This window comes from Leiobunum rupestre, chromosome 10, assembly GCF_980474605.1.
Source record: "Leiobunum rupestre chromosome 10, qqLeiRupe1.1.hap1, whole genome shotgun sequence".
Taxonomy (NCBI): domain Eukaryota; kingdom Metazoa; phylum Arthropoda; class Arachnida; order Opiliones; family Sclerosomatidae; genus Leiobunum; species Leiobunum rupestre.
In genome coordinates this window covers 4,290,191-4,313,781 of record NC_143393.1, presented here as the reverse complement: position 1 = coordinate 4,313,781, position 23,591 = coordinate 4,290,191, and the positions used below count along the sequence as shown (strand labels likewise).

The 23,591-nt window shown below is 36.0% G+C and overlaps 1 protein-coding gene across 1 annotated transcript in view; it reads left to right on the top strand.

The window, feature by feature from the left end:
• Nucleotides 1-5,776: 5,776 nt before the first annotated feature.
• Nucleotides 5,777-23,591, top strand: part of LOC149923379 (ATP-binding cassette sub-family C member 1-like) — a 37,263-nt gene continuing 19,448 nt past the window's right edge. The window contains exons 1-5 of the mRNA XM_090161607.1: nucleotides 5,777-5,852; nucleotides 7,444-7,620; nucleotides 14,425-14,511; nucleotides 14,794-14,931; nucleotides 19,464-19,601. Of these exons, the coding sequence (XP_090017733.1) occupies nucleotides 5,811-5,852; nucleotides 7,444-7,620; nucleotides 14,425-14,511; nucleotides 14,794-14,931; nucleotides 19,464-19,601 (582 nt within the window). The 5' untranslated portion in view covers nucleotides 5,777-5,810. The remainder of the gene's footprint in view (nucleotides 5,853-7,443; nucleotides 7,621-14,424; nucleotides 14,512-14,793; nucleotides 14,932-19,463; nucleotides 19,602-23,591) is intronic.

The window sequence follows — 23,591 nt, the reverse complement described above, 5'->3', positions numbered from 1 at the left end:
CACTTGTACGTGGCTTGTAGTAGAGCAAAATCAGCTTCTGGTTTGTATATTGACGGGAAGATTCAAGTTCCAAATACCCCTAAAAATGATCTCGTTGAATTAGAGCTTAAAAGATTACGATAAACTAAACGTATTCCTTTTCCTTTTTTAGAAAGAAAGGTGTGTATTTATATTCATAACGTGCAGTCGTAAAATGCTCATTTAGCCGATATCTTAGCTGATAATGTAATATTAGGGGTTGAGTTATTTAGTTTCGTTGGGACGTGGAAATAAGAGAGTGATAACATGAGTGTGCCGTTCTTTAGGGAAGTAGGTGCTATATCTATACCAAGAACGGCACGCCGAGTGGCTTTTGGCTCGTCTATTTATTTAAAGGAATGTGCTAAAAACGCTTTAAACGAATTTGAATGGCGAGTTCTACGAAAAGACAGACATTTTACAAATGCTCATATAGAACGTTGTTGGTTAAATGTTTCAATTGATAATGAGCCCATTGTTGTGATACTCTAATACAAATCTCCCGGAGCTAGTTTAAACGCTGTTTTTGAAGATTTTAATCCTTTATTTAATAGCAAGTACGAGTCTTTAGTTTTTTTGAACCAATTGGAATGTCCCTTTTGCCAGGGCTCAAGAACAATTATTCCACCGATTACCATTGCCAATTAGATTTGGCAATTGCAAATGAAGCTTTTCGAGATCGCTATGAAGCTTGTTATATTGAATCGTATTTTTCGTATCACAAAGGTATACGCATTTTTAAAAAGAGTTAGTTGCAACACTTGATACTCAGGTCAATCTGGGAAATTAATCAGTTTAGTACATTGAGAAGGAGGTCAGCTTATCAGACTTATTCCAACGGTTTATTAATTTCTCACGTTTACCGCTACGTGGCGGTATGTACTGTGGAAAGGATTATGGAAGGTGTTTCTTGATTTTCACTTAGGCTTTTGGAAATGAGTCACGACCTTGATTCTTTTAAGCCTGTAGAGTCATGCCACTTTCAGTGGCGAATGGCTTTGGCCGATATTAAGCCTGGAGAGTTATCCCACTTTCAGTGGCGAAAGGCTTTGGCCGATATTAAGCCTGAAGAGTCATCCCACTTTCAGTGGCGAATGTCTTTGGCCGATATTAAGCCTGGAGAGTCATCCCACTTTCAGTGGCGTGTGGCTTTACCCTGGATAGTCACCCCGCGTTCACTGGCGATTTTCAACAAAAACAAGTTTGACGCCAAAGGACACTTGCCCTAGCGAAAGGTAACTTCTCCAAAGTATTTCTGTTATAATTAAAATAGGTAGCTGAGTGTAAATTACCTCGAAGCCGGAGAAATTTTCTAAATAAGTCAGATATTAAGTTATGTTTTATCTATTAAAATAAATTGTTTACTTTTTGGTAGTAATTGATTGTTTTATTGTAGTACGTGTTTAAGTTTTACTTCAATGAAAAAACGCTAGTTTTTCCGGCGACCAACTTGAGTTGAAATAATTTTACCTGGATATTATTGGCTGTTATTTTAATTTCATCTTCAAAAAAAATAAAATACAAAATATAGGAATTTTGTTATTAGCTTCCTGAAAATATAACCGGTTTGAAAAGAATGAATTTTAGTTATTCTTTGACATTTTATCTCCTTTAATTTAAATGTTAAGTCGAAAGACTGTCAAATGGCTTAAGAATACTAAGTATTTTTTTTAGGAAAAACAAGTTAGTTATGACCTATATACCCTTACTATATTTATTGTAAGTTTAATTTTTTTTAAAACAAAGTTGCGTAAAATGTTAATATTTATCAACTTGTCTTTTTAAATACTTTATTTTGTATACTATTTTTAATATACGCTTTAGAAATAATAGTAAATATGTTGGAATAATACCAAAAATGTGTCTGTGTTCTTTTTTAATATACATTTCTATATACTCGCAAATACCCCAGCAGTACAAAGTTGTTGGCAAAGGGTTGGTTAGATGGCTTTGGGGTTGGCATTGGCAGTCGCCCATCAGCCAACTCTCATTAGGGAGTTGGCTTACAGGCCTTAATGTCAGAAATGCCATCTCCCAAGCGCATAGCTAGCCAATACCTAGCCAACGATTTTCGCATTCTTGCGAGCTGTTAAAAACATACTTGCCAACCTTAAGCCAACTCTAAAGAGGTTAATTTGCCAACCTTAAGTCGTCTATAAACAGTAAATTTGCTGCCCTGAAGCCAAGCGAAAACACGCCTACTTGCAAACTATAAAAACGCCTATTTGGCAACCATAAAAACGCCTACTTGCCAACCATAAAATCGCGTATTTGCCAACCATAAAAACGCCTAATTGCGAACCATAGAAACGTCTACTTGCAAATGTAAGAATGGCTACTTGCCAAACATAAAAATACGTACTTGTCTACCATAGAAACGCCTACTTGCCACCCATAGAAACACGTATTTGGCAAACATAAAAATGCCTACTTGCCAGCCATAAAAACGCCTGCTTGCCAACGACCAACGTAGTTAAAATTCTTTATCCTAGCAAGAATCATGGGCGCCCACAGGGGGGTTCAAAGGGGGAAACTCCCCCCTAATACGGCCTTGCACCCTTTTCCCCCTAAGATCGGAGTTTGTCACATCATTGCTAAAGTAATTTTTAAAAATGCGCCCCTTAAGAAAATGGTTATTGAATCATTCTTGTAATTTCTTCGTTAGAAGTTATTAAAAATCTTTTGTTTGTTGGGATAGAACCGGTTTATCTTCCTCTTATTTCTTGAACCACCCTTCGGCCTGCTACGGCCTACTTGTTTTTTTCTGCGTTCATTATCTTGGGCTGAAACCGGTTGATTTCGATCGAAGCAACGCTAAATGTAGGTTTTCAACTAAGCTTTTCAACTTTCTCATTGAAAAAGGTTTCCTACCAGCTATCGGTCAAAAAATAAATTTTGAAAAAGATTTACAAAGATTTAAATAATTTACAAATTGAAAGTTGCCAGCGATATTATCATACCCTGAAAGTTTCAAAATTATATCTCAAATAGTTTTTGAGAAAAATGCCTGGTCAGAGCAAACCTTGTATTTTTAAACACAACTATTGCAAATAGTGAATTGGCTATCGCCATGAAGTTTAGAAAAATGATAAAAAAATACGTTAAATTTGCATGTATGAGGTTACAGTAAAAACGTTTCGGTCCGCAACTTTTTGATTATCAGAAGCTCAAGCCGCGGAGAAAGATTTCGTCGGTTTTTCCAAGTTTTACACTACGAGTTTTATTAATGTAAATATTATTTTTATACCTAAATTTATCTACGTTTTGATAGAAATTAGGTTATTTAACTATTTCATTAGTTACTTCACTGCGTTTTGTGTGCAAAAATATTTTTATTTAATGCAATTTACACCATTTTATTTTAAATAATTTAACATTTCGAAATTAATAGTCTTTTTTTTAAAATCAACATTTTTTTCGGTATTGATTGATCCTTCCTCGGACACAATGAAATTTGGTTCTGCAGTCTTTTTTGGGAATGAGATTATTAGATTAATTTTTTTGGCACGCACAAAAATATAAGTTATAAGTTAAATGGTTTTTGTTTGGATTTTTGGGTTATAACTTCTACTAACCTAAGTTTTAAAATAATGTAGTTTACGAAATAAACCGACCCAAAAAAAAGAATTATTTGGGTGTAAAGGTCATATTGGAAATGAAATATGAGCGTTATCAAATATTTTGTTTGGTTTTTTCTCGAGGTTTTTTTTAAAGAGATTTCGCGAACGGCCTAGAAGCTTTAAAGGCTACGTTGAGAGCCACGGTGTTATTCTGTATTACCGCGCCTGTAACTGTAGAATGGTGCTTGGGTTAGATAAAATATTTGAATTATAGGTGGCGTTACACATCACTAGGCGGCGTGTGTATCTTTGCTTTCTAAGGAACATATGTAACGTTCATTGTTCTATTTTGTGTTGTGTTTCGTGGTATTTCGGTAGGTCATGGCGTTTCATTGTTTGATCTCCTTTTGTTCGTCGATTACCAAAAACCCGCTTCAGTAAAAATTCCAAACTTCAAAGTGAAACTAGGCCTTTATAACCAGTGTTTTAATGTTTTTTTTTTCCATTGCAGCGAAATGTTTCGAAAAATAAGTTATTCTAACGACTGGGAATCGTTTCAGAGGTTACTCAATAGTAAAGCTGGCAAATGGCCTAAAGCTATTAGTGACCTTTTTTTCAGGAAGAGCATCACGGAATCTGACCAACTGTTATCGCGTTTTGTTTTTTGAATGAAGTGCCAATTAAAAACTCGGTTGACGAAATTAAGTTTTTAAAGATTAAGCACTTATTCCAAGATTGCGACGGTGCTTTTAAAGTATTATACGATGCTTTCAACAATTCGTCAGATTTCAGAAAGAGCGTAATTTCATACTCCGTTAAAATGAAGTGCTACATGTCGTTGAATGGCGAAAAGTGAGTAACATCTTTTCTTTGTTTATAATTCATTAAATTGGTTTTTTAAGGGGAACGATTTAGTTTTAACCAGATATGAGGCTATAGCCTACCAAAAATTACCGAAGTTTAACGTTAGTAAATATTCTTTCTCTGTTGGTGATACTATTAACCATCGCTTTGGTGTCAAACAGCATGGGCCGTGTGCCGATAACTCGATTCACGGCCACAAACTTGTGAAAAATCGCTTATCGCCGGTGGTGGCGTTTGAGAAAATGTTTAATAATTAGATGTACCTGTTCGCTGTATAGCTTTTTTAAGTACTTTATTCGCTTTTCAAGAAATTAAAGTATTTTGAGTAGGCAGTATTTTAAAATACTTAAATAATGTATTTTATTTTAAATACTTCACGCTACGATTATTTAAAAAGTATTTTATATTAAATACTTTATCGTAGGAATAGTAAGTATTTTTTTAAATACCGAAAGTAAAGTATTTTACCCGAAATTGGCTAAAGCGTAACCTTTTCGAAAACAAATGAAAATCGGCTTTAATTAACCTAACTAAATTATCAAATCTAATGTCATAATAACAAAAAGAGCGAGTGCATGATAATTAAACCTGAAATTAATAGGAAGCGCGTGAATTTGGATTCCATTGTTTTTAAAACAAACATTTCATGACATGGCAACAAGAAAACCTAGGAGCAACAAACATTGCACCGCACATAAGGAGAATGCAATACGTCAAAAGTCGTTGATTTTCTTGTGTACAATTTACATTGGTTAGACGCTTTAGCGCCTGCTGCCAGGTTTAATTCGAAAATTGTCTTACCCCCGCCCGTAAAATGTTCAGCGTAAAGGCTCGCCCAATGAAATTTGTACACAACACTGATTTAGCGTGTTCAAAAGCTAGCTGCTTTCTCCTTGTGTTTGTTGCTACTAGAAGAAAATGGAGTTCGCTCGTCTTTAAATAAAAGGCCGTGGTTTTTTTATTTATAAAAATGAATAAACTCATCATCGCGAAAGATTTTTAATTTTTCTTAAAATAAAGTGTTGACCCCGTAGACGCTCGATCCTACCACCAATTTCGCAACACCCTGTATAACACTGAAAATTATAGCTAAAATCACATATCAACATGCATCCTCAACGTCTGCCGTTTTAATCGTTATTTGGATCACCAAAGAGCGCCTGGAGATAAGATGTAGGGGCCGTGACTGCTGAAATGAGAATATCAGTTTTGCTAGCTATTTGAAGCATCTACTTCGTTCGAAAATATTATAGCGGTTTCACGGTTTTTTCGATACTACTACATGACGTACGCCGCAGTTAATGCTTTACGAACGAAATTTCATTTTAACGCTGTAGTGCTCTCACCACCAGAACACACTTTACTCGGATGGAAATGGATTTACAGGGATTTTGTAAAACTGAGTTTTGGGTAAGTTTTAAAACCAATCTCTAATTAGATTATTATTTATGATTTATTATATAAGGCTTTCTTATTTAGTTGCAATAAGCGCAATTTTTGTTTCGGTCGAAATATATTTCGAGTGGAACTACTGTTTTAACCGATGCTATCTCTCACCAAAATTCAAAGTTTTGAAAACTTTGGCCGATTTCGGATTTCACGAATGTGGATGTTATATAAATTTTCGTCTTTCAGTGTTTGCTTTTGGAATTTTAAGCGGTTTCGAAGTTTAATCTCCTGGTTGACGTAGAATAAAAACATCTCTACTACCCAAAAATCTAGAATATATACCAGTAGAGTGGTAAATTTATTCTACGGACTTTAACTAGCAAACATTTTACCAACCATAAAACAAAGTGACCTTCTGGTTTTAGTGTATGTCCCTGTGTCTTACTTTTACAAGTCATCAAGGACTTACTAGAGTTGCCAGTTTCTAGAGGAATGTAACACATATCGTTTCCCTAAAGAGCAACAGTATGTACTTCTACAATATACTTATTTTATTTTAAATAAAGATCTATTTTCAAATCACGACTTTCACTAACTCCGATAGCTTGGACACAAAACCAATTTAACCTTGGTCTTGGAAAAGCCTTATATTGCACAATATAGCTGAAAATTTAGTTTTTTTTTGTAAATGTTAGGGTTAAGAAAGCAAGGTTGTAAAAAGTGTTTTAAGACGCCTGTACTTAAAGAAAGAATGAATTAAACGTTCTATGACAATAAAATTCGCAAGAATTTGTGAAAACTACAGGGACAAGTAAATATTAAGAATTTCGGTTGATCAACCCTCCAAAATTTGGGAATTTTTTTCAAATAACCTTTTGTTGAAAGGAAAATAATAATATTTAACAGATGCCTAAATTTTAACATCTAAATGATATTCATGAATATTGAAGTGGATTTATAACAAACTATGTTCATCATGATTGAATAAACCCCCAAACGAAGGGGAAAAAACCACCGTCACTGTCGTTTGCTTCAATGGCGTCAGAAGATAACCCATGTGATAACGGGAAGATTTAATTTTTTTTAACAACACTTGGGAAATAGCGAAATTTCGAAAGCAGCTTCAAAAATCTCAAATTTTACAAAATAAACATTTTCGTGCCAAGAAACAACAATTAAAATTGTTCTATTGAGTGTCGTTGGTTTTGTGAACAAGCAGTAAAAAGAAACACCATTTATCTTCTCATTTTAAATTTTTTTTACAGCAAATAACACTAGATACATTTTCTCTGGATTCTTTATCAGAACTTAAACCTTGATTTTTTTTAAATTTTCGGTTTTAGAACGTATTTATTTATGCAAATAAATAATGATTCATTAAAGAATATTTGAACAGTTACTCCCAATCCTTCTCGTGCCCTAAGAATAAGCTTCGTCTCTCTAAAAATGAAAAATCAACCCGGTATCTCATTGTGTCCCTAATTTTATTAATTTTTCTAATAAACTAATAAATTTAATGTTTAATATATTGTTAGGTAAAGGGTTCCGTTATTATTTAAATTAAAAATAATTTGGTGTATTTTTTATTTCAACTTCAACTTGTTATTTTCAGGACGCCAGCATAACCTGGTACACCTCGAATCCTGATTTCACTGACTGTTTCTGGAACACAATCTTAGTCTGGATTCCTATAGCCTTCATTTGGATGATGACACCAATCGAAATCATGAACTTCCGAAAATCAAAGCGCAGAGATATTCCATTTAACAGACTTAATGTTTCAAAAATTGTGAGTTTTCTTATCTTTTCATTAAAGTGAACAGTTCAAGGTCCATTGGACGTTCCAATAGACCAAAGTGAAAATTGATACCAATGGTATGACAAATGATTATTTAGAGCAAATTGGGTCTTTGTTAAATGTTCGCGTTTCAGCTCACTTTCAGACGAGATTGAGTAATTATATCGTTACATCCATCTATCGCGGATTTTAAAAGTAAAGTAAGGATATTTCTAGCCAGATATCGGTTTCTACATGGTAGAGGGCCGCACTTTATTTTTTTATGTTCGGAGAAAGAATGTTTCGTACAGTATTAAATTGAGAGTATAGATTTTGGATTTGGAAACAAAATATTTCCATTCTATATCCCTTGTTTATAACACCTTTAAACCAGAAGCTCAAGGAATAGACACATCCGTTGAAGTTGAACAAAAATGGATCCTAGTTGTAGTCTCTAGAACGGCACACTGGGCAGAATTTGTATTTTTATTATGATGATTTCGGCACACATGTTTTTTAAAGTGACGAAAGTTTGGAGTACACGCTTTTGCAAAAGCACACTTAAAACAAATATTAGTTTCATGTCATGAAGTTTTTGTAAATATTTAAGCCAAGCTTGATGGGTCAGTTTTGAAGGAGACTAGATTTTCTACCTACAAAGGGGTGGATAGGATGATTTTCAAAGTCCTTAAAAAACCTAACAACACAGCGCAGCCTGAAGTGGTGGAAGAAAGATTAAATGTGACTTTAGGGTATTGATTATTCAGGTTTAATAGACAAATCATGAAAACTTAAGATATTCTGATAATTATTGTGCTTTAAATAGATACTTAAAGTGGGAGAATCCGTCAGATCACTGCATATTTCGTAAAGACGTGGCCATACTACAATAAGAAATATTATTTCTGAAACCTGCCAAAGAATTTTGGCTTTCTGCTGAAATATCCCCATATGCCTGAGAACGATTTATAGATAATTTTTTTAATTCTTATTTCGTACCCAAATCAAATAGATGGCGCAATATTGCCAACGATTTTATTGAAAGATGGCAATTTTCACTAAAAAGACAAAGACATCCAATGCCTCGATAACGCTGGATCATATTTTTATACCCATATAGGCTTCCACAGTATCGTAATGTTGGCAGTCGTGGATGCGCAATACCGATTTATGGTTATTGATGTCGATGGTTTGGGAGAGAAGGTGATGCGGGGTTGTCCGCAGATTGTTCACTTGAGTTAACTAATGAACAACTAGATTTACCAAAAAGTCACACCGTGGTTGAAATAAAACCAACCCAACCATCTTAATTGGTCGCAGACCACGCGTTTTTTCCTGAAGAAAAACCAGATGAAGCCGTTTACTAGTAAATTTTTACCCCAGGACCAGAGAATTTTCCATAACCGGTTGTCTCGTGCATGTAGAATAGTAAAAAACGCAGTTGGTACCAAAGTTTTGAAAAGATCGTTGCACTATTACTATATTTTTAATGTAATTGGTGAATGTACTAGGAATTCTGGCATGCAAATGGAGAATTTTCATGCGTCCAATTGACTTGAAAGCTGAGACCATAGACTCTGTTGTAAAGTTTGTTGCATTTAGCAAAATTTTATCACTGACCCTTAAAATATTAAAGGCATAACAGAGTACGTGTCAGACTACTAAATGTCAAATTCTATCGATTCCTTTTGTTTAAATTCAGTTTCAAACATGAAATCAAATAATTCTACCCGCTATGTCCAAGACTGCAGAAATTAATTCAAACGGTACTTCATGTCACGTTTGGGTTAAATTGAATGGAAATACCAACATTCCTAAATTTGTAAAAAAATTATTTACCAATATTAAGCAAAGACAAGAATATTAGTTATTTATTTTTCAATAAACATTTACTATTAAAATGAGATTTATATGTTGTACCGTAACACAAATTACTTGGTTTTAGTATTTTTAAAGTTCACTTTCGGTTTCGTATTCCAATTCTAAAGTTTCTTTCAAATATCCAAGTCTGCCATGGCGCTTTTGGCTGGGGTAAGCTGTCTTAAAACAACTGGCATCATTCACATTGTAGATGCAGTATCGTGTAGCTTTTCAAAAGATTTTTAAAAGGCATCAACTGGATTGGTTCTCCTTTTCATGCCTTTGATATCTAATATTGCTTTTGACTTCTGTTGCTCAGTAGACTTAAATATTGCTGCCAAATTAATATTATCTAAAGCAACAAATTTGATTATCAATACTTCATTTATTTATAAAAAAAATTAGCTTTGCTAATACCCGAGGCACCACCAAAGTTATCACGCGACTTTTAAAACCTTATAGTGGGTGGCTGGGTTAAATTGAGTAGTAGGCTATGGTAAGCCCGCCATGCCACGAAAGCCAACAGCTCCCTACACTTACTATAACAATTAACCTCCCAGAAAATTTTATGGAGAGGTCAAACCGATGAAATGGGTGAAAACCCTTTTTAACAGTGGGGCGATAACTTGCAAACTCAACCCAGAAGGAGTTGTTCCAAGTTTTCACCCAGTGCCACAAGCTAGATTCGAACTTAGCTCAATTTTCTTCGAGGCGATATTAAATTTTGTATTCCTTATTAAAAATTCAATTGCCTGACTAAATTTAGTATCAGGATCCTGGATTTGCAAAGAATTTTAGCTGGTTCAGAATTCATAATGCAATCAAACGTAACTTCAGTTTTTTGGTTTAAATGAATGTTTGATGTAGTTCTAAAAAATTTCAGTATGCATAAAGAACGAGAAAATACTCCTGATACTTACGGTTGATGCTTGATAAAAGGTGTCAACCAAAACATTATCTCTAAAAAATCATCTTCGTCATCAATGTCAGCCCCAGCTCCTTTTGTCTTATTGTTTCTAAACTTTCGCACTGTCGTTTCACGGATCATAAGCCACACATTTTCAATAAAAGTTTCTTTCTACGCGGGTGAAATTATAAATTGAGGTTTTGCAGCCATTAAATGCCAGTCTAGGTGAACAGACTCTACCGTTCTCTCGATAGTGGCGAATTAACCCTCATGTTAAAACGCTATTGGGTATTGGCACTCATCCTCCTTTACTTCAATAGAAACTACAATCGCCGTAGATTCAAATCCCGTATTAACAAACCGCTTCTTTTTGGCGCGGTTGGAAACCTTGACCTCGTTCCTTTCCGGGCGTCTATTCCGTACTTCCTAACGAAACTCAGACTGGACCTTACTCCTCGTACAATATGACACCCCGTCAATAAGACTCTAATCCGCTTGGATTCTACTTTCACGTTTTCATTGGTCTCTCTCGTATTCTCGATGCCGGCAAATGTAGCCAGATTGTTAGCGAGAGGCTTACTTAAGTGGGAAAAATATGTCACCTTTTTCTCGCTGATTCTTGGGTATTTCGTAGTTATTTTCGGCGATTTTGCTGATTGCATATTGATTCTAGTTTATTACACTGATTTCAATTATCGCAAATAATGTTTGCCTGATTTAATTGTGATTAGGTTATTTAACTCTTTTTAAAATGATGATAAATGATCCGGATATCTTTTGCTTTAGTAATTTTAACTTTGAGTGGTTAGTTTTCTCATTGGTTTTAACATTTTCAGCGTCCCTGCTCATATTCAATCGGATGTTTCAAGTACTCTTTAGTTTAAAAAAAATTGTAGATGTAGCCAAGGGTCGTAAATGGGCGTGTTTGTACTAGACAGGGGCTCAAATGCAGGGCAGCTTTATCTATAAGGCAGACTAGGCAAAGTGCCTACGATTATATATTAAAGGGCGTACGAGGGTCCGAAAAATCGGTAAATGAGAAAGGCCTACGGAAAGATTAAAACGGCCGTGTCCAAAGGTCAATCACGTTCTCAAATAGACCTATACCCAAGTGTCGTCGTTGGAAAATTTTCCTTCCTAAGGCCCGTTTACACTTTCATTTTTTGCACGGGTCGCTTCTACGTTTGAAACGCGACAATCGCATGTTACTTTCGAAACTCGTCCAAACTTAAATTCGTTCGATTTTAGCTCGAAAAATTTCATCCAATAAGCGTCTAGCCTCTTATCACGTATCTCACGTGGAACAGTTTGACTTCATTAATCATCTCTGGAATGAATGCATAGACGTCTGCTTTTTGGCTGTTTTACTATCGTGTCTTTCTTTAGGTAATATGAAGATGGACAAAAAAATCTAATGAGGAAAATGTAATTAGTGAAGTACAAGGGTTCCCCGAATTTTGGAACACCCAACTTCTGAGCGTACTTCAAACCGCCGCCATTTTGTATGACACCCAAAATAGTGACGTCATTGTGGAGCGATGTAATTGGATGATTGAACGCGTACCATACAAAAATGTTTGACTAGCCAAAGATTTCTTGCGAAATCGCGACGACTTACGATTTTTGCGTTTAAGCAGATAATTGATGTCTGGATAAGTCGCGTAAGTAGCGCGCGATTTTAGAAGCGATTTCCTCATAGTGTGGACGGGCCTTAAGGGCGGATTTCCGCAGCCCGTAGAGAGAGTTAGTGGAAGAATAGTAATGTTTTCAGTCTGATAAGATAACTTTCAAGGAACCCTAGAAGTTAAAAAAACAAAAAAACATTTTGTTTTAACAATGCAGAGTCAACGAAATTAAGCAACAGATGATACTCATTCCAAACAGAATGGCAAAGGCAGGTTCTAAGGCGTAATTTGCTTTTCTCGCCTTAAAGTTTCAGATAGTCCTCTTTCGAAAAAAATGGTTAGGCCTTTTATGCATGACTATGAGGCATAGCTGAACGGGCTCGTCTCACACTAACAGCCCGATCTCGATTTGAAAGTGAGCCCAGGCTTTATTATGAGAAGGATACGAGCCCGAGAAGAGACCAAAACGTTGTGGTCATTTAATTTGAGCCCAAGATGAAACCTTTATAATATAGCGTATTTCTGTGTGCTCGAGATGAGACCTTCAAAATATAGTAAATTGATATGAGCGGGAGCAGAGTTCAATATAATATTACTACGAGTCCGATATGAGACCTTTTAATTTTTAAGAGACGGTTATATGCCCGTTTTTGCACGATTATCGTCCATTGGCCACTGGGGAGCGCTGCGGGGCAGAGCAACATTTGCTGTAACTGTAACGCTTTATTTCTCACCGTCACGACTAACTTTGATTACGTGCTGTTTTCGTTATAGCTAAAGCGCGAACACCACGTGATCACAGTTGGCCGTGTCGCCCTTGAAGAGAGCTCTGGTCTACTGGGTAAACTACCTTCTAGAATTTTCGAAGATTGTTGTAGTGAAGAGAGTTCCAGGCCTGGTCGCCCGGCTGTTTCGTTTGATTTTATATTTTTTCATATTAATAAATTAATCATAAGACTTAAAAATGATATTAAAAGACTGGAATGAGCCGCGCGAGTTACGCAAATTCTTATGAGACTGAGACGAGCCCTTGTTAGTAACAGAAATAAGAAAGAGCGCGACAGAAGCTCAAATGTTTAGGGAATTAATTGTGAGTTCGAGACGAGCTCTTGTGTTTAGGAGGAAAAAACTATGAGCCCGAGACGAGCTCTCGTGTTTTTAGGAAAATATTTGAGAGACCGAGACGAGACTAAGGCTAAACAAAACGTTTGGTGAGACTGAGCCCGAGGCCAAGTCTTGTTGTGCAGTTATGCTATGAGGGTTTGAATTTTTTTATTACTTGATTTAAACGCAAACAGGTGGATTGGTTAAAATGTCATTTTAGATTTAATGGTAATTTTTTAAAATGCGTTTATTTTTAAATTTTCGTTTGAAGATTTCGGAAGTTTATTAACTTTTAAATATTTTCAAAATAAGATTTTATTAACTTTAGAGGCTTTGGAAACTTATGCGCTAAAGATATGTTTCCTAATTTTGGTCAGTTAAATGTTAATTTGCTTCAAAGTGGTCTCATTTTTTGATACGTTGTCAGAGTAGGAGAAAATCTGAACAAAAACTACCGTACGTAATTATTACGTTTTAGTAAATTTGTTTCCGTCGATCGCCCTTCATTTCTTTAGTTTTAATTAAACACCAGATCTTTATTCGTACTTAACTTGACCACCAGCGTTGCCAACACGTTAGTCGTACTCACCCAGCTTTGTAGGCATTTTTTTTATTAATTTATAAAAACGCTGTGAAATGTATATTAGAAGAACAGTAAATAAGAAAATGTTTGGTAATAAATATTCGGTATGGTAGATCTGTTTAAAAACATTCTGAGTTTTGCGTACCGCTATCCCTTCTAGACACGGAACAACGAGTCTCCAGACCCTTTTTTTGAGAGGGGTTCATTATTGTTAGTTTTCTATTCCAGCAAATTTTTATTTAGTTTAGAACCGGGTGCAAACTCTTAAAGGGCGGGGACCACAACCATTCAAAGCTTTGCCATTGGTTAAGGCCTATATGGTGTCTTTATAGTGTATCTCGTTGAATAAGCCAGTACCTTTAATGATAACATTGCCTCTGCTGTTCAACCTCAGCCCCTTCTCTCTTCTCTATCTCGTTCTCCTACAACATGTTTCTATTTAGAGTACAGGTCAAGGAAGTTTTAAAACCCTTATTTGTGAAAAACAAAGATTTTGTTTTATATCTAGAATAATAACAATAATAAGGATCTAATAACGGATGTATTCAAACATTTTGTGCGGAACAGGATAGATACGTTAAAGTCTAGAATGAAACAAAGCAACACGTGAAAAGTTTTTTAATAAAATCCCGTTTCTCAGATCTGTTCATGTCATAGACTGAAGTGTAAAAAAACGGTAGAAATCCAATAAGTGTTTTTGAATTAATAAATTTATCTTCTTTTGATTCTCTGAACAGGTCGTTTCGATACTCTTGATTGTTACATCAGCTTGCAACATTTGGTATTGCGTTTTTCTTGGAAGTTACACTCAGGACGAACTATCGGCATATGTTTTCAAAGCAATAAATTTCGCAAGTATTATTTAAAACTAACCTACTATAAAACCGTAATCCCAACATATCGAAAACTTAATAACGATGCAACTGTATTTCGCCCGTACTCCAGTTATTCCAGTAGACCGAAACTTTCCTATTTTAACAACCGTTATCTAATTTAATCGATCGAAAAAGCATTAACCTGGTTATATATATATATGAGAAAATTTAAATGTGGCAAGTCCGAATTTTCTACATACCCTGTATCCGTAATCAAATATTTATGAATAGGTTTGGTTACTGATGTTAATAATTCTATCTCGGAAATATGGCATTCGATCGTCCGGAATTCAATTCTCGTTTTGGCTGTTGGCGTCAGTTGCGGTAATGCTCAGATTAATATCACTCATTAAACAAGCACTAATTGTGGTAAGTTGCATTAATTCAATGAAAATATATTTGATCTCTTAAAGAACTTAATTATTGAACTCACCTTTACTTTAAATATTTACTATGTACCAAAGTGTGTTATTGATAATTTTCAGAATTAAGAACTGCGTGTATTATTCTTATTTACGTAAAGTAATGGTCTGTATCCTAAATAAAACAAATGATTTCTCAAGCTAATGAAAAGAATTGATAAAGGTTTTAGCCCATCTATTCAACTAGCTAGAAGTTGGAAAAGCATTATCAAGTAGTCTTTTTGCTGATAAAGTTGATAACGGTTACTAGATTTGCAACATAATTATTGTAATAAAAAATTACTTTGGACCCATTAAAGAGAAACTCCACAAACGAACTCTAAAACGTATTTATACTTTTTATTATTTTCTTATATTATTTTCAGTTATGGGCCTTGTTCAGTAACAGTAAACGGTTGAACCGTTGAATGCGCGTTCGCTACTGTACGACTTATTTTGTTGATAAACGCAATCGTGACGTTGGAAGCATGGCGACTTCTAATCTGCCTAGTAATTTTAAACAAATTGATTTGTACGATAATGAAGGAAATATTTATAGCATAGCATAGCAGTTACATCGGACGATTATGACAAAATACTAATTTAATAATTTTTTAGCTATTAAGTTACCAAATTTATTCAAAATACTTAAATTAGCATAAGCTTCGGTCAAAATAACTTATTTGAGCTTTTAAGATGCAGAAAAAAAAGCGCGACTCAACGTAAAATTCAGGCAATTTGCCTGGAGCCGTTCAGTAGCATACTACGTCACATTAGCAATCGCACCTCAACGGTTGAGAAACTGTTTACTCTCCGATTACGGATATTGAACGAGGCCAGGGTGTTTTATACCTTTCGCACTTATTTAAGACAATAGAGAGGTTAAGTAAAGCGCTCTAGAATTTTTAACAACAACGTCAGGAGAACCTCATAGTTCGAAGATAAAAATTCTTTAAAATCTGTTAAGCGGGCTTTCAATTCGCGGAATATCACAATCTAGTACTTTTGTAATCAAATTTTTACAAGTTGAACACCTTTTGCTAACTCCGGGTAAACGTAGAAATAAAAAAGTCCTTGAACAATACTAAAACCGGCGATATGTAAGGGTATGAGTGTTGTCAAACTACATTAGTTTCTTCGTGTTCCTTGGTGAAACGTCAGGTATTATGCAAAATCGCTCAACTTGCACCTCTGACTAACGACTTGAAAGAGTTGCAAGGTATTTTTGATGGCCCATCGCCCAAATGGAAATTAATCTGCCATTAAAATCGTTATTGATAAAAAGCAGCAAAAGTACCAACTATAGTATTCCATTTTTTGGCTCATTTTCTCATTTTAGTTAACAAATGGAACCTATTTCCCCCCAATAGGCAATTATTATTACAACTGCAAACACAACTAAATTTTATAACTTTTAAATTGTTATTAAACTTTACTGATAAATGTGTAAGATATGAAATTCCTTCCCTATTTGGTTTCCCAAGATCCCGTCATCTTGGACAGTTTATAGCACCTCTTATCGAAACTTAAAGGGAAAGTCCAGGTTGGGTAAAACTTATTGTATCTTTTTTTAATGAGGATAAATTAATTTTTAAACGATTCAAATTTGCCCGCCAAGCGATCTGCCATTTTGTTTCGCGGTGACGTTTTAGGACTTTACTCACGAGCTGTTCGCGCTATAACAGCGCTCTGTTTTGTGCTCGCGCTTGCTCCGCGTGCGATCTCTCTGAGGGATGACGGAAGAAAATGGCAGCTCGCTTGGCGGGTAGATTTCAGTCGTTTAAAAATTAATTTATCGTCATTAAAAAAAGATACAATTTTACGACTGATATTTTTGAGAATATTTAAACATGATCTTTCAAATAGACCCAAGTTTTACCGAACCTGGACTTTTCCTTTAAGGTTACGAATAACAATATCAATTTCGTGTATCCTACTGAAATTTTAGTGGGGTGAATCATGGAGAGGGGGTTTCATAAACGGTAAGGATGAGAGATTCGAATCCAGAATTGAAACCCTTTGTCCTTAATCACAAAATCTTAATTTAACACACATTATAAAAATACTTTACACAAAATGGGGAAAATCAAATGTACATGTATTTTCTTTATATGTAAGGAAATAGTTCACCTTGAGTCTCGTGATGGTTAGGTCACCACGACTAATGTTACTTTATCTACTCAAAATATTATGAGCGGGGGATTTAAACATAGATTAATACACTCTTTGATCATAGATTCATTAAAATTAGATTATTTTTTACATCTTGGGCTCGAAAAATCTATACACTGAACACCAAATATAACAATTTAAAATACTACACTTAAACTGGTGACAAATAATTTTATTACAAAAAACTAACTTCAACTGATAAATGTGAGGGCAAAAAAGGTTATCGTAACTGTATAAATATACCAAACGGAATGAGCTCTCAATCTCAAGGGGACCGGGTTTGAAACTCTTTTTTGACAATAGCGAGGGCTTAAACCTTTTTTGAGAATACTTCTCTACCTTTCACTGGCTATCTCAGATTTTGACCCTGTTTACTCTGCAATAGGGGTGATATAGAAAATTCCTACTCATCACTGGATTCTTCTCTTTGTGGCTGCTCTTCGCTTACGGTACGAAAGCGGATGCTCGGATTGCGCAAGACACAAGTGGCGTAAACAAGGGAGGGGTTTCCTTGTCCCGACCCCCCTTGGGCCTACCTTTGACTATACTAAATTTCCAGCCCTTCTCGACCCCCTCTTAAAATTAACATATTCCGCCGCCTCCTTGCCGAATTTCTGGCTACGCCACTGCAAGACAGGCACACACACGTTTTTGGGGAGGGTCGACAGGGGCTTCTTTGTTTCGCGGTGACAATTCTTCTCGTTTTACGGCGCGGATGCCCAGCTAATGTTATGGAACGGGCCAAACTACGGTAAGGATGTCCGGATGACGACGACGAACTTCTTACAAGCTGGGGTAGGAACTTCGGATTACGGTCTGAAACATCTGGTTAGACGAGGTAATTGGTTTCGTTCATCTGGCTTTCTTCTCTGGGAACTGCTTGAGGATGCGGAATTCATTGCTTTTACCGGATTCATGGCTGCTTGGAATTTGATTCTCGGAATGCCCTAGATGGATGTCATCTGGGTTTGCGACATGGCGCGAGGAATTCAGTTAGGTTATTTGAATATTCGAGCGCAACATATCACGCGTTCTTTTGTATTTTTCCAACATGGCTTCTCTCGCTTTCAGACTGTCAGAATTCTGACCTTTTAGGGCTCTGTTATTCGTTTTTTTTTGCGGGGAATGTTGGGCGGGGTGAAAAACAAACACTTTAAGACCTCAGGTTTTTTGTGGGACATTGGTTAATTTCAGACTTGGGTTTTGGTTGCTACGGATGACGTCGTCTGATCTACGCAAATTATATCTTGGCTAGTTCTACGTGGTTGCGGGGGGCTTAGAGGGTCTCCGTGTTTCTTAGACTTTGGTTTCCAATCGGAAACTCGGGGCGCACCATAGACAATGAGTACGCTGAAGCTTTTAGTATCTATCGCCTTGCAGGATAGGAAACTTCGCACTTTTGTTGGAGTCTAGTTACCTGGTGGTAGGCCTGAAGCCGCGAACGTGAAAATGGTTTCATGGGATCGCTGTGAGCTGAGGAATTGGTGCTTATTTTGTCTTTTGTCCAGCGCATACCTCGTGAAAGGCTTAGGAAAGATCTGCACTTCGGAAAGGGAAGGGGGGGATTTAATTTAATTTATTTCAAGAAAACTGTTTAATTAATTATTTTAAATTTCTTACCGAGGGTTATTTAAGATTAATTAAAATAATATTATATATACCCAAGGCCTCAACATAGGCCTAAGTCGTTGAGCGACTTTTAAAGCCTTTTATGCAGGTGGCCGGGTTACAATGCGTAGGAGGGTGGTGGCAAGCCCTGAAAGCCACGCGAGCCAACAGCTCCCTACACCGTTAACCCCAACAAGTTTTTTTGTACGGGGAAACCGAAGAGCTCGGGGAGAAACCCCTTAAACCAGTGAAGAGAGAACTTGCAAACTCAACGCAGAAGGAGTTGTTCCGAGTTTTCACCCAGTGCCACAATCTAGAATCAAACCCGGCTTCTCTTGCTGCGAGGCATAAATGCTAGCCACTTCGCCAACCCACCTTCAGTAAATAGCTAAATTAGTACCGTATATACACACAACAAATTGATCCAGACTAGTTCCTACTCCTCGATGGCTGATAAATATTGGTTAAGAATGCGAGGGAAAAAGTAATATCAAAAGTAAATAACATAAATGTCAAACAAAACAACTAGGTATACGGGGGAAGGGGAACCTGTAACTACGGGTAGAGCAACGCAACTTTACGGTTGAAAGTGGTAGTAATCAAGTTGCTTTCTAATACCCTCCCTGAAAAGCTTTACATTAATTTTTAAAGATTCAAAGGATGTAAGGCGTTGGAATTGTCAGTTCTAGTAAATATCAAAGATAAACATTGTATTTTTAGGGCGTCATAGACGATGTTGCAAAGTTCGTGCTGAGTTGCAGTGAATGCAGTTTAATTGTGGTCATATTTGCCTTATCGTTTAAATCAGATACTCTGCCTCGGTATCATGTGGGACACGAAGGCAACATCTCGGAGGAGGTAAGATACAAATTACTAGTGCATTTTATGATTAAGTATTATTCAACTTTAAGGTTGGATAACGACGCTATACCCGCAATAAAAGCGCCTGTCCGCATTAGCTGAAAAGAGGTTAATTTATATGAATATGCTAATTGTAAATTAGTAGAAACTCGTTAAAAATAAAAGAAATTAGTCAGGACCACAAATATTTTGAGATCGCGTTCTCAACTGTGAATAAGGTTGTAAAATCTCAAAAACTGACAGATATTCGTGAAATAAGGTTTTTACTAACAAATTAATAAAAAAAATCCAGGATAGGCATTTTTTTAAAGCGAAATAATCTGATCTTGACCAAGTTTATAGTCTTCCACCTTTGTAGGCTCCTGGTGTAATCTAGCCGCTAGCTATGGCCCGCCCAAATTTCGATGTCCCCTCAGTTTATCATCTGGGATGTTAAGAGAACCATAAGTGAATTAAAAAAATCTGTTGCTCATGACCCAAATCGGATTTTCCGCCATCTTGGAAAATGGCCGCCATTTTTAAATAATTAATATCTCTAAAACTAATTGACCGATTTCAACAACTAGCACCTCATTTTATATGTAACGTTCGTAGCTAACAAACAAAAATCTAAGATTAGGATTAAATTTAATGGTTCAAAGGTTTAAGTTTAAAAACCTCCAGACCACGACCAAAAAGTACATGATTTTCAAACTATACCACATATCATCTATAAATTAGCTTTTTAGAAAACACTAGAACTAAAGGCCTACGTGTACGAAATACCATGCAATTTAAATCATAAATCAATAAATAACTAGAGAAGTTATAACACTTTTAGTTTGACCCCTAGTTAAAAAAAATCTAAGATCGTTTTTAAATTTGGTTGTTTTTCAATTTAATATAAAGGTTCAGTTTCAAATGGAAATATTTTACTAAAATCAAGGTTAGTCTATAAAATTCAATTTGATCAGCATTAAAAAATTAAGTTTAATGTGCACCTGATCAACTGAGTGAAATCGGCAAAAAGGCCAAGAGTGAAATTAAAATTTATTTTAATTTTCGAAAAACGCCTAGAACATCGGAGTTGCAGGGATTTGGCAACATTTATTTACATTACATATACAAATTGTGCAACATGATGGCAGAGAAGCTTTTCTACATTTACAAACAGTGTCTCTCGCACATTTCGCACATGTACACTCTGTCTGAAAAGTCTTCGACAGCTGAAATTTTTGCCCTCTTTTTAATTCTGCTAGAAAACTATAATATATAGCTCGATGAAACCAATTGCAACTTTTATTTATTTTCCAATATCTTTCGTTATTTATCGGTTTCGTCCGCCAAAAATTAATAGTTAGGCGGGAACCGTCAAAACTCATTTTTGACAACTTTTTAAATATTGGATCTACGGCACTGACTCGCGCGTTTTCGAATTCACAATGGTCGGTTTATATTTAGAAAGTGGAAAAATTATCCCTCTACAACCAACGGTTGAGAAGTTATCGCGTTTCCAAATTTTCGTTGAAACTAGGAAACACCTAAAATGCATCAAGCGATTCTGAATAACGCAACTTCGACAGCGATCCAACAACATATATATAATTAAAGGCTGGTTTAAAATTGTGGTAACAATTATTATAAACAAATTATAACGCAAATAGCTTTTAAAAGCTTTAGCGTATAAGAAAGGATATTCTTTAAACCACTTGCCAAGTAGTCCTAGGAATTTGTTTATTTTTAAACCGGCCTTTAATTAAATATATTTTCAATGTTGTTGGATCTTTGTCGAAGTTGCGTTATTCATAATCGCTTAATGCATTTTAGGTGTTTCCTAGTTTCAACGAAAATTTGGAAACGCGATAACTTCTCAACCGTTGGTTGTAGAGGGATAATTTTTCCACTTTGTAAATATAAACCGACCATTGTGAATTCGAAAACGCGCGAGTCAGTGCCGTAGAACCAATATTTAAAAAGTTGTCAAAAATGAGTTTTGACGGTTCCCGCCAAACTATTAATTTTTGGCGGACGAAACCGATAAATAACGAAAGATATTGGAAAATAAATAAAAGTTGCAATTGGTTTCATCGAGCTATCTATTATAGTTTTCTAGCAGAATTAAAAAGGGGGGAAAATTTCAGCTGTCGAAGACTTTTTAAACAAGAGTTTACATGGTAAGACTAGATCGTTTGGCCTAACATCAGACGTTATAATGGGTTCGATTCCTTCCTGTGAATTTTTAAAACCATTTAATTGAAGAGGATCTAGCGATGGAACGTTTACCCATTCAAAGCATTGCAAAAAGTCCCGTTTAATATGGAGTTCAATGCTGGACGACGTTGGAGCTATTTTCCCGAAATCAACTTTTGATCGCATTCGATGATACTGTTGAAAGTTGCATCGTTTGACTTAATGGCTTGTGTTATCTGAGATTTTCCAAAATCGTGTAACAACTTTGGCCCAATCGTCAACGCAAATTTTAGTGCGGCAGCTTTGGTTCCAACTTTGCTAGTTGTGTCGCAACCAGTTAGCGCGTGTACTGCAGGCAATACTGCTATCACATTTCTATCTAGATACGTAAAATATTCGTGTAGTGGAACCGCGCAAGTTGTGCTTTTTGACCACACAAAATCCATAGCTCTTTCAAGCCAAACTGAACATATGTCTCTTGGCCAGTGATGGGCATTTTTCAAAACTTTGTGATAACTCTCACTCCACCTCATTCCCGTTTCTAAAATTTTTAACTTAAACTCATCTCCTCTAACCACCGTAAACTATTTTTTATCTCATCTCCTCTCATCGAATTTGGCTGATTAATCTAACCTCGCGCACACTCCCACTAGTTTTGTTGAAAAATCTGATCTCATCTCACGCTCTTTTCCGTTTATGGAAGTCATAAAACATCTCCTTTCAATCTCCTCTCTGAAATGCGAACTTTGTGAAACTCCTCTCACGCTCCTCTCCTTTTGAAGTTTTGCGCATCTCACCTCCTCTCAGATTCTCAAACTGTTCTCATAGGGGTAGAAAAACGACAATCACTGGCTGATGGCCACATTAGATTTACTGCATTTAACTCCTTTATAGCCTTCTAACGTCAGAATATTGTGTTTTTGTATGTTTGGGTTTTGTTAGGGGCCAAAGTAACATAATTATTTCCAAGAAGGTCATGTTTTTATTTTTCCTTTGTTTTTGTTTTCTTACATCTAAACTCAAACTCACCTCCTCTCACCACCGCAAACTAACTTTTTAGCTGATCTCCTCTCATATCATTTCACTAATTAAATTAAACTCGCTCACACTCCAAATACATTCTTTGAAAAATATATTTCCACTCACTCTCCTCTCACTTAAATTCATAGCTTGGAAACTCATCTCACGCTCCTCTCCATTGGAAGCTTAGAGCATCTCACCTCCTCTCAATTGCTCTCACTGATCTCACGGTGAGAGGAGAGTGCCCATCACTGCTCTTGGCTGTGATACAGAGCGTTTATGTACATATCGGTATCGGATAAAACTATAACAATTCTTTCGTAGTTATCGGTAGTCAGGGAATGATACACGTGCCACATAAGTCTATCGTCCGCTTCTTCTTGGATGCTGTAGAGCTCTTCTTCTCGGGTATTAGATTCGAACTTTACAGTGCACTTATTTTCGTCATCCGGGGCATATCCACAAACAGGGCCGTAACCAGAGGGGGGTGCCGCTCGGGTTGTGTCCCCCTGAAACGTATGGTTGTATGTACAATATTTTATTTTTTTATTGGTTTCCATTGCGTGTGCCCCCCCCCCCCCCTGAAATCAAATCCTGGTTACGGTGCTGTCCACCAAGGTACACAGTTATATATTTTACATCGCTTTGTTATATGTACTTCAGGAAAAAACTTTGTAGTGCCCTTTGGTTTTCCGTAGAAGCCCCGAAAGAATCCATATTTATTGGAAGACGAGTTTCTATGCTGTGAATATTAACTTAAATTGGTTCCGCTTTAACTCGCCTGAGTAGTTCTAATTG